General features: G+C 49.7%; 7 protein-coding genes across 7 annotated transcripts; 5 read left to right on the top strand and 2 right to left on the bottom strand.

The window, feature by feature from the left end:
- Positions 1-302: 302 nt before the first annotated feature.
- On the bottom strand, positions 303-1,369 carry ASPGLDRAFT_1269180 (uncharacterized protein). The gene is made up of 4 exons (XM_022540687.1): positions 1,170-1,369; positions 1,042-1,125; positions 539-959; positions 303-470 (listed from the first exon to the last, which is right to left on the bottom strand). The coding sequence occupies exons 2-4, from the start codon at positions 1,120-1,122 to the stop codon at positions 412-414; spliced, it is 561 nt and encodes a 186-aa protein (XP_022403466.1). The 5' UTR covers positions 1,123-1,125; positions 1,170-1,369; the 3' UTR covers positions 303-411.
- Positions 1,370-1,500: 131 nt separating this feature from the next.
- ASPGLDRAFT_23930 (uncharacterized protein) lies at positions 1,501-2,252 on the bottom strand (the record flags this gene model as incomplete). The annotated part of the gene is made up of 2 exons (XM_022543347.1): positions 1,501-2,115; positions 2,163-2,252. The coding sequence occupies 2 exons, from the start codon at positions 2,250-2,252 to the stop codon at positions 1,501-1,503; spliced, it is 705 nt and encodes a 234-aa protein (XP_022403467.1).
- A 1,927-nt stretch (positions 2,253-4,179) lies between these two features.
- On the top strand, positions 4,180-5,539 carry ASPGLDRAFT_44642 (uncharacterized protein). The gene has a single exon (XM_022546067.1). The coding sequence runs from the start codon at positions 4,415-4,417 to the stop codon at positions 5,135-5,137; it is 723 nt and encodes a 240-aa protein (XP_022403468.1). The 5' UTR covers positions 4,180-4,414; the 3' UTR covers positions 5,138-5,539.
- ASPGLDRAFT_1269193 (uncharacterized protein) lies at positions 5,275-5,987 on the top strand. Its single transcript, XM_022540688.1, has one exon. The coding sequence runs from the start codon at positions 5,403-5,405 to the stop codon at positions 5,769-5,771; it is 369 nt and encodes a 122-aa protein (XP_022403469.1). The 5' UTR covers positions 5,275-5,402; the 3' UTR covers positions 5,772-5,987.
- A 144-nt stretch (positions 5,988-6,131) lies between these two features.
- ASPGLDRAFT_121855 (uncharacterized protein) lies at positions 6,132-7,300 on the top strand (the record flags this gene model as incomplete). Its single annotated transcript, XM_022540271.1, has 6 exons — positions 6,132-6,178; positions 6,222-6,609; positions 6,665-6,823; positions 6,871-6,932; positions 6,981-7,091; positions 7,138-7,300. 6 exons carry the CDS (start codon positions 6,132-6,134, stop codon positions 7,298-7,300), a joined length of 930 nt encoding a protein of 309 aa, XP_022403470.1.
- Positions 7,301-7,499: 199 nt separating this feature from the next.
- ASPGLDRAFT_33665 (ribosome biogenesis protein BRX1) lies at positions 7,500-8,625 on the top strand (the record flags this gene model as incomplete). The annotated part of the gene is made up of 2 exons (XM_022544340.1): positions 7,500-7,753; positions 7,815-8,625. The coding sequence occupies 2 exons, from the start codon at positions 7,500-7,502 to the stop codon at positions 8,623-8,625; spliced, it is 1,065 nt and encodes a 354-aa protein (XP_022403471.1).
- A 336-nt stretch (positions 8,626-8,961) lies between these two features.
- ASPGLDRAFT_33666 (F-box protein) lies at positions 8,962-9,999 on the top strand (the record flags this gene model as incomplete). Its single annotated transcript, XM_022544341.1, has 1 exon — positions 8,962-9,999. One exon carries the CDS (start codon positions 8,962-8,964, stop codon positions 9,997-9,999), a length of 1,038 nt encoding a protein of 345 aa, XP_022403472.1.
- Positions 10,000-10,728: the final 729 nt, after the last annotated feature.

Raw genomic sequence — 10,728 nt, forward strand, 5'->3', positions numbered from 1 at the left:
GTCGGACGCCTGTGTTGTTGATTCACTGGGTTATTGTTATATGACAAGGACTTTGATTTACTTGAATGAAAGACGAGCAGAAAGGACCTCTATTGAAGCCATAGATAATGGACATTCAATGTCTTTGATGAAGGACTAAAGCATTACGTATGTACCATGGCATCAAAATACAAAGAATATCAACCCAGTAGCAACGCATCCTCCTAGATATAACTCAACATAAATACGTAGTCGCAGCACTATCCAGTCAGTCAGTCAATCGTAGAAATAACCACCACAGGGAGAAAACATACTCAAACCTGCAACTTGAAAACCAACTTCAACCCCGACCTCATCGTCTCCCCATTCAATAACCTCCGTCGTTCCGACCTCGCCCTTCCAATTGTCTGTGCTGCGATGCGGAAGATCCGTCTACTCGGCGTATCCAGCTTCCTCCTGTCCGCTGTTGTTGTTGTCGTCATTTCCGCCTGCTTTTTGCGCTTCTTAGATGGTGTTGGGAAACGTGGGAAATGGACTGCGCGGAAAGTGGTGGTTTTACCTGGACCGTGGACGTGACCGAGACCGTTGGTGGTAGCTTCACTTTCAGCGGTAGTGGTAGCAGTAGAGGCGGGTTTGCGGCGACGATGGGAGGGTTTCTTGGGGGCGCCACCGTTGTTCTCCTCGTTGTTATTGTTGTTGTTGTTGTTGTTGCTGTCATCGTCGCGCTTACGCTTGTTGGTAACCTCGACAGCGATATCGCCCTTAGGAGCAACGTTCTTCACACGAGGACGACCCCTTTTCTTTTCCGGAGCTGGGGCCGGGGCTGGGATTCCCGCTCCCTCGCCAGCAACAGCCTTACCGGTGATCGTTTTGCCCTCGAAGTTGGCGAAGCCATAGCGGTTGCGTAGGCTGCGGAGACGGTTGCCGGCGGAGAAGATGTTGCTGTAGCCCAGAGTTTCGGCGACTTTGTTGAGGTTGATCTGCGGCCATTATATTAGTTAGTATCGGTTGTGTGCTTGTAGATGAGAGCTGGAAAGGGAAGGAGGGGAAGGGGAATGGTACCAGCCTGTCTTCGTCAAGGTTCTTGAGACATTCGATGATGAATTGGTTGTCGTTGGTGGAGATTTCGTCGGTGGAGGACATGGTCTTGGTTGTTAGTATTAGTCTCTGAGGAGAGTTGTGGTTCTTACTGGGAGAGAGTTGGTGGGTGTGTTGTTGTGGTGTACAATAGAGAAAATTGAAGAGGCAACGAGGGAATAGGAGATGTGTTCAAGTATAGAAAACAGAGAGAAAAGAGTGAGAAGAGAAATTGTATTAATGTGAGAAACGAGAGCGGGATAGCGAGAGGTTGGTGGGACATTCACAGCAAGACAAGTAGTGGGCCAAGATGCGAGAAAGATGGCCTGAGCAGAAATAATATATTCTAACGACAGATTCTAAATAACAGCAACCCAATATAATTCAACATACGCCATAGCAACCAAAACCAGACATATCCAAATAAATGCCGATTTCTCGTGGCTAAGTCTCCTGTCTTTCCTCCAACTTGACCGGCTCATTCGACCCTCCATCCTCCCCTTCACTCTTCACTGTCCACGAGGAAGACGCACTTGACGGCATCTCAAATCCTATCGACATTGGCGAAGAAAACGGTGACATGCTCGCGGACATAGTCAAGTCCGTCGGAGCAACTGTAATTGGCGGATACGGGTTGTATGTGGTGTACGGGGAATATGCGTAGGATGGGTATTGCTGTTGATAGAATTGCTGCTGTGGACGATACGGCTGCAACGGCCTCGTATACAACGTGGTTGGCACAGAAGGATCCTCCAATGTTGGGATCCTCTGCAGATGTGGCTCCGACTCCGTCTTGATATACGGACTCTGGCCCGGGTCGTACGCCGTCTCTGTCCCCGTCTCCTGCTTGACTGGTGGCGCAGGTGGAGGTGAAACCACCCCTTTCTCCAGACCAGGCTTGCTTCCCTTCTCGCTACCGGTTTTGGTTGTTTTCTTCGGTTTTGAGGCGCGCGGTGTTGAGGTGAGGCCTTCCATTTGCTGTTTGAAACGGGAGAAGCGCATTCGGGCGGCATGGCCGTTGGAGATTTCGAGTTGCGAGGCTACTAAGTTCCAGTCAATCTAAATATTTAGCTTCTGCTCTTGGGCTTGTGGGAGAGAATACCTACCGACTTCAGGTCTAGCTGCTTGATAATGGTGTAGAGAAATTTGGCCGTCGGGCCGTCGGTGGGCATCGCCTTGCTGCGACGAACGGACATTGCGTAGACAGAAATCAGAAAACAGATAGCTTCAAACAGAGAAATAGACTCGTAGAGAAGAGGAAGACTGCCTGTGCTGGAATGAGAATGTGAGGTGGTGAAGTGCACCACTGGACAAGGGAATGGTATATATATCTTCATGTCCAGCTGTTGTTCTCAGAACAGTTGCCACTGCATCTACCACACCATAGCATCTGGACAAAGAATGAAGCTGAAAAGGATTAAAGAATGCAACATGCAGTCTTCCTTCTGTCTGTACTTGTATACAGAGACCTGCATCGGATGCATGGATTCCTGCAGCAACAATGACCGAACACCTTTCAGTCTACTTTCTACTTTACTTTTGCTGCCACTTTTCTTTTATTATTCTTATTATACTACCAAAAGGCTTATATTTGTGCCTTTTAACAGACTGAAACAGATCTGTTTCTGTTTTCCTGTTTTCCTGTTTTCCATGCCCTGGTTCATGCAGAGAACTGACAGAAAGACAACCAGGCAAAGAAGCATTGTATCTGAAGAGATATTAAAGTATTATTATTATCCTGGCTAAACTCTCTACGTGCCCATACAGTCCTACGCCCTGTTATTGTCTACTCTCGTACCGAAAGACTTCCGGCTACGATCCCGACAGTTGATTCTCGGGGCATCTGCCTTCAGGTAAGCTCCCCTCTCCAGACTTGACGAATTATTGCTAATTAGACTTTGCATTAGAGACCCTTGATGACGCCCTCGACACGAATCAACAGCCCAAAACGAGATCGAAACAATCTAGACGTTCTACCGCGCCCGATCGATTACCGACGAAGCTCCAACAACTCGCAACGCGATGAAAACCATACACAGACACCAGAGCGACGCATGCTCCATACATTGGGGATTGCGTGTCGCTCGATCTGAACGTTAATCACTACATGTGCCATACGGGTTCTTGCGGACGCTACGAGGACATGGTCGGAGTCGACAACCAGTCGAGCTACGCGCCTTTGCATGTTATCTCAGAGCTCTCTTGCTACTCGACGATCGCATGTATGGGAGGAGACAATGACTGGAATAGGCTGCTCGGTCGGTCGGTCGCTGGCGCTCGTGGATACTTTGGGGATTGGAGGCTTTGCTTTTTTGCTGTGCTTGAGTAGTGTACATATGTGACAGCGAAGAGATATATGACAATGGGCTCTACTTCGATGCAATGATTGCGTATTGTTCCTAGACGGCTTTGAGTACTAGGTATCGTAGGTGCCAGCTCTACTCAGGCTCTGAAGCTCGCCTGATCGATACGGTCGCAAACATACCACTTTTTATCAAAGCTGACAGCGACACTGAATCTTCGAATACTCGTAGACTATTCTTTATTCTTAAATGCTAAGTGCACGTGCTCACAGAAAAGAATGTAGGGCTGGGTAGACGGAGGCAGTTTATCCGAGGCCGGTGATAAAAAGCATGTAAACCACCTCTTCCTCTTTCTGTTCTTTACACTTCGACTTCAAAGATATTGGACATGAAAGCACAGAAAGAGCTTCTAATAGACACTGTCTAAGGCTGTAATATAATAAAAGCTATAAGGTACGTCTATCTACAATGTTTATCGCTTCTATACTAACGACACCAGACTATCTCTCCGGCTACATCCCGTATAGCGACGGGCCTACTCGAGCTTCCAGTTTGCCGTATTTTCTGCTATGCCTCCTTCAAATATTCCCTTCGAATGTTACCTAAGGTCATTCACCTCGAAAAAGCCCGTTTTTTTTTTTTTTTTTTTTTTTGCCGCTCAACGTAAAGAAACTGGCGACGACAAAGGCTCAGTAGAGGATGATTGGGTTTCATATCCCAAGAGACCCGCGTGCAAAGTCATTTTTCAGGTCTTGTGAGACAGACACGGGTCTGCATTCACCCTGAACTGGTAAAAAAGAGCAAAACAGGGCAGAATGAGCTGGAGTGGTGCTGTTTCCATGCAAGCCAGGCTCGGCGTTGGACCCTATAAAAACAAAGTGCTCACCTGGCATTCTCCTTCTTCCTTTCATTCTCCTCATCTATCTTTCTTCTTGATTTCCTTTTTGTCTGCTTTTATTTAACTGTAAACGTTCTCTCTTTTCACATTTCCCTCATTCTTAGCTTAAGCCTTCCTTTCTTGTGTGTCCCCTTTACTGATTATGACTGCACACCACATGTCCTCGGGCCATGGCCTTCCTGTCAATGGTATTCCGGCGGATACCTACGTTGACACCTCCGCGACTGACGCGTTCAACGAGTACGTCCATTCGGACAACCTTCTTGGGAGTTACGACTCCATGATGAATAACATCAATGGCGTCAACATGGAGTCTCCGTTCGTTGATCACGTGCTGGCTACCATGCACATGGCTGGCGCCCAGTTCCATATGGCTCCCCCTCCTTTGCCACAACCGTTCGCTCAGGGTCAGAACGTGTTGAACTCCGTTGAGCCGTTCGTTCCTCAGAACCACCAGCAGGCCTATCCTGAGCTTTCCCAGGACCAGCCCCAGACCAACGGTGACACTGCGAGAAACGCGGCTACTGCTGACGAAGCTAGCTCTGTCCAGGGTCCTCTCACTCCGGTTGATGACTCTGCCACCAACGACAGCGCGTCTCAAGGTAGCGAAGACTCCCAGGCCAACTACGAGGCCATGGTGCAGCTTGCTGCTGGAGGCTCTCGACGTGCTGAAGACAGAGAGTCCCGTGGTGGTGAACAAGCTGCCACTCAGCGCGAGCGCAGAACCATCTCCTGGACTCCTGAAACCCGCTTCGAGCTTCTGCTCCAGGTTGCCTACGAGCGTCGCCACGAGAGTGTCTCCGAAGGAGCGTGGCACCGCATCGCTGATGGCTCTCGCGGCGGATTGTGGAAGGGTGCGTCCTGGAACGGCGTGCGGTAAGTCTCTCATACCCTCCTCCACTTCCAACTGATACTAATCGGAGACAGTCTCGAATTCTCTCGCCTCATGTCCGAACGCTTCGGTGACTACGCTTCCACCGATAACGCCCGCGCCCGCCGCGCTCAACTCGATGCCGTTGCCCTCGCCCAGCGCGATGGCCAGCCGTCCACCGTGATTCCAGAACTCGTTCACCCTCTCCTGACCGACGCGGACTTTGAGCCGGCCCCGCGCCGTCGCCGTACAGCTGCAGAGTCTGCTGACGGCGATGACCAGGGTGCCGAGAATCGTGGCCGTGGTCGTGCTCGCACCTCGTCCACCCCGAGGACTACTCGTGGTCGTGGTCGTGGTCGTGGCCGTGCCGGCCGTACTCCGCGCACTCCACGTACTCCACGCACCCGTCGGGCTAACCGTGCCACTCCGACTGGCGACACTGATGCGGAGAATACCGAGATGCCCGACGCTGAGACCAGCAACGCTGAGTCTGAAAGTGTTGAGAGCCCTGCCGCTACCGCTGAGGCTGCTTGATTCTGGTGAGTACAGCCTCGTCTTGCATGTTTGCCTTCATCTTTTACGAATCAAGCTAAAGCGCTCACAGATGACTATTGTCTTGCGGACATCAGACTTCACTGTTTAAAGCGCTATTTCTTCTCCAACGACTTGGGAACTCGATATCGATTCAGGATCTGGATTAGGATATACATATCCACTGATAAACGGCAAACCGCAAGGACCAGAAAAAAGTTTGAATATTCAAAACAGGATAAAGCAACTGGATATGACGGATGTGGGTAATATGGAAAACACTGTACTTAATGAGATAGTCTAATAATATCTAATATGGTTCCCTCGATCCTGTCTCTATAAAATCGACGTCAACGTGGGGATGACTAATCCGCCCCTCATTGACTTCATCGATGGAGTGGCTCTCATCATTTTCTATATTGCATTGATTGATGTGTATCAATTGCCCTGAATAACTATAGAACACCCCAAAATGTCTCTCGTCGCAGTAGGAGCTTGCTATGCTGACACCATTCTAACGTGAGTCGATCCCGTTCATCACGGACACAACTAACATACCCAGAACACCCTACTACCCCGGCGAAGATGAAAAGCTACGAGCATCAAGCATCTCCCGAAGACGCGGAGGCAACTGTCCCAACACACTAGAGGTCATCCAACAACTGACATCAAGAACCACGGATGCCTCACTGAATCTCGTGGCCATCCTCCCGGCAAAGTCCTCGGTGGGATCGCAGCAGATCAAGACTGCGTTTGAGCCGGGCGTGAACTTGGATCGATGTATATATAGGGAGGAATTTAGTGAGCCGGCGTCGAGTTATATTATCAAGAGTTCTGGGACGGGGAGTCGGACGATTGTTAACTACAATGAGTTGCCGGAGATGAGTGTTGATGAGCTGAAGAGGGTTATTGATGAGGTTGGACCCAAGACTACTTGGTTTCATTTTGAGGTTAGTCTTCGTTTTACCTCTGTGGTCGTGAATGGTAGTGATATTGATGTCTCAGGGCCGCATACCCGATGTCATCCTGGCTGGTATCAAGTATCTCCGTCAACAGTTCTCGTCGGTGCGGGTTAGTGTCGAGGTCGAGAAACCTCAGCGGCCGGGGTTGCAGGAGTTGGCTGTTGAGGCTGATGTGGTTTTTTACTCGAAGAGTTGGGCTCTGGTTAGTACAGTCTCTTTGATGACTTGATGGCTCGCTAACGACTACAGGGAAATGGCTACAAATCGGCTGAAGAGTGTCTTCGCGAGCAAGCCAAGTTGACACAGAATGCGTATGTCCCCTCATGAAAACACACGAGGTGTTATAACTAACTCTCCAGGACCCTGCTCTGCTGCACATGGGGCCAAGACGGCGCCGTCGTTCTAGAAACCAAATCCACCATTCTAATCCACAACCTGGCTTATTCTGCACCTGACTTCGAAGTCGTCGAGTAAGTCCACTCCTCCTCTCCCGATTTATCCCCGCTGATTTTGTAGTACAATTGGCGCCGGAGACACGTTTATCGCTGGAATGCTGTACGGCCTGCTTTGGAAGGATGACTGGGATACGACGAAGAAACTGAGCTTTGCGAATCGGGTTGCTGGCATGAAAGTGGTGCAGGAGGGGTTTGCCGGTTTGGCGCGGGCGCTAGACGCGTAGCTTCTTCGACTGTATATTATCTTTAAACAATTTATATACTTGTAGGTGAGGAGCCTTAGATCGGAAAGCTCCATTCCCAATCGGGAAACAGAACCACGTGATAAGGCGGTGAAGATCGAAATATTCTGCCCGCAATTTTTGCGATTTTTCGGAGCGCATTCAGCATCGCAAATTCAACCACTCAATTAAACACAGCAAAATGGCAGCCGTTTACAAAACAGTCTCGAAGAAGAATGCCCGGCGCGCTGAGGCCGAGGAGGATTCGGAGGATCTTGAAATGGAGGACTTCATCGATGATGCCGACGATACTACCAGCGAGGAAGAGGAAGAGGATGAGGATGAGGATGAGCAGGAAGATGGACAGACCTTGAGCTCCGCACAGAAGCAGCTGGCTTCTGGGATGATGCCTAAGACTCGGGTTTTGATGTTGACTTCGAGGGGTGTCACATATCGGTATGTTTTCTTCGCAAAATGAGAGGAAGAAGAAAAAAAAAAAAGAAACTGACAGCAAAAGCCACCGGCATCTTCTGGCAGACCTCGCCGGCCTCCTCCCTCACACCTACAAAGAGACGAAGCTCGACAGCAAGAAGAAGCAAGCGGGCTACAATCTCCTCCTCAACTCGCTCGCAGACCTCCACTCCTGCAACGTCATTTTCTTCCTCGAAGCCCGCAAGCGCGGTCAAGACCTTTACCTCTGGCTCTCGCGTCCCCCGAACGGCCCTACGATTCGTTTCCACGTGAACAACCTGCACACCATGGGCGAGATCAACGCGGGCTTTAGCGGGAACTGTCTGAAGGGTGGTCGCGGACTTGTGGTGTTCGACCGCTCGTTCGATGAGCAAGGACCTGTTATGGACGGCCAGCCGGGGACGGAGTACCGTTCGCTGATCAAAGAGATGCTGCGCGGTGTGTTCTGTGTACCGAAGCGGGGCGTTAGGGGCATGAAGCCGTTCGTTGACCGGATTATCGGTATTTTCGGTGTGGACGGCAAGATCTGGATTCGCGTTTATGAGGTCCGTCAGGCAGAGGGTGACAACAAGAACAAGGAGGGTCCGGACGTTTCGCTCGTTGAGATTGGACCTCGCTTCGTCCTTACCCCGATTGTCATTCTCGAAGGCAGCTTCGGTGGTCCGGTTATCTACGAGAACAAGGAGTACGTCAGTCCCAACCAGGTTCGTCGCGAGGACCGCATGGACAAGGCTGCTCGGTACGGCCATCGTCGCGATACCACGACGGACCGGGTGACCAAGCGGACGACCCTGGGATTGAATGAGGAGGCGGGCGTCAAGCCGAGTGCGTTGGATACCAAGAAGGTTTTCTCATAATCTATTTTTACCTATTTTGTTTCATAGTTTATGGTTAGGCGTTGGTTGCATAAAAGTTATACCGTATTATTAAGCTGTGCAATAACCTTCGACTTGGCTCATCTTCTCTCCATCTTTCCATCTCCAACATTCACAACATCATGGCTTTAATATCGCAATCTGGCCCTTTGCGGCTGGACGCTCTTTCCTTGGAATGTTGTTTGGTTTTTACAGTGTTAGAGTCCGCATTCTCGAGTTAACAAGCATTATTACACATCCAACATCATTGGATATTACTCATCGCATACACAGCAAGCATAGTTACAATACGAAGTACGAAGCATATCACGAAACGAAATGCAATTCAAAACCCTCCCAACCGAACTCCTCATCCACATCTTCCTCTCATCCTCCTCAATAACTGACATCCTCGCCCTTGCCTCCACCTGCCGCCGTTTCCACCGCATCCTCAACGCAAACGCCTCCAACAAACTCCAAATCCTCTACACCGTCGCCTCTTATGAGTTCTCTCCGATAGACGATATAATCCAGCTGGTCACGCAGAACGAGTCCCAACCAGTACATATCCGGCGCGAAGCACCGCTCTCGTTCCCGCTACTCAGGCAGATCGCGGAGGTCGGGCAGGTGGCAAAGAAGTGGGAGGTTATCTACCCGTTCAAGAAATGGAAGGTTGACTATGAGAATCGGCGGTTATTGGGCGATGATGAGAAGTGGAGGGTACGGCGCGCGGTATATCGGTTGTGGTTGTATACTCGCGCATTCCATACTAGGACGTTCGACCGGTATACGCGGAATCTAAGGCCTGTAGTCCTTGAACGCGCGCGGTTACTGCATAACTGGTCGAATGAGGAGTTAGCGGAGATTGAAGATCTGCGGGGTGTTATGCATGATGTCGTCCGGAATCATATATGTCCCAGTAATGGGACGATTGAGAGGAAGTTTCGGAAGAGGTTTCCTGCTGGGAATGGGCAGTTGACGTTTAACTTTCTCCCGATGCCGGGGGAGGTTAAACCTGCGGGGTATTATTCTACAGATCATTATTTCTATACACATCCCACGGATCCGGTGAAATACCGCTCTCGCTTCCGGAACGACATCTTCCACGACCCTGGGTATGAAGGCTGGGGCGATGAGATACCGCATTACTACGTGGTCGAGGATATGATGAAACTGGACCCCGGACAGGTACTGTGGCTGCGGGAGCACGCGCCGTTGAAGGAGCAGGTGGAGGCGTATATTGAGTCGCTGGGGGAGTGGTTCCGGAATAACGGGGAGACGTTTGGGGAGACGTTGGCGTGGGTTATGCTTGAGAGGGGGGAGGATGTGGAGTATTTTAAAGCTGCTATTTATGATAGAGATATGGGAATTGTTTAGACTTGTTCTGGTATTGGCGTAGTAAGTCGTATGTTTGTCTTACACAGTGTCGAACGCAGACTCGAGACGGCCTCATTTTGCTCATTTCCTTCAGGTATTTATGTCAATATAGGCAAAGCCAGAGTCCTTATTCTGTCATATCCACTTTGTCGGCCGGGTTTGGAAATCGTCTCTCGGAAACTCTTTCGGAAATTCTGTCTCGGGTCCCGCATAATTCTGTTTCTTTCTCACCCTTTCGGCAAAGTAATTCCTGTCGATATCTTGTATTTTGATATCACGGCCATTTGATCCCAGAAACAGGTGTTAATTCCTTGCTGACTGTTGCCGGATTCCACGGCATGATGGACTATGCGGTTAAATTTGTGTACAAATCTAGTTCAAGATGGTTAGTATAAAGAATATTGACATTTCTGTCATTGATACACAACCTTAATACCCTTTCACTGCTTGTGTCTCGATCGAACGCACTTCGTGCGAAGTAGCGAATCTTGCATATTCTGGCTTCGCGAAGTATATGATAAGCTGCTTCTCATTTTGACGGCGTCCATGACTTTCGGGGTCATTCTCATTTTCCGTTCTCCTACCAGGTATAGATAATTTAGCCAATTAAGCAACGCGTCTTGTGGATGTTCTTCATATCCAGAGTGGCTTTTAATCCCACCATAGCGCGAGTTTTCTGCATTTCTTCCAGTTTCTCAAATCATCGAATGGCTGTCAAAGGTAGGGAAA

Source organism: Aspergillus glaucus (genome assembly GCF_001890805.1).
Source record: "Aspergillus glaucus CBS 516.65 unplaced genomic scaffold ASPGLscaffold_5, whole genome shotgun sequence".
NCBI lineage: Eukaryota > Fungi > Ascomycota > Eurotiomycetes > Eurotiales > Aspergillaceae > Aspergillus > Aspergillus glaucus.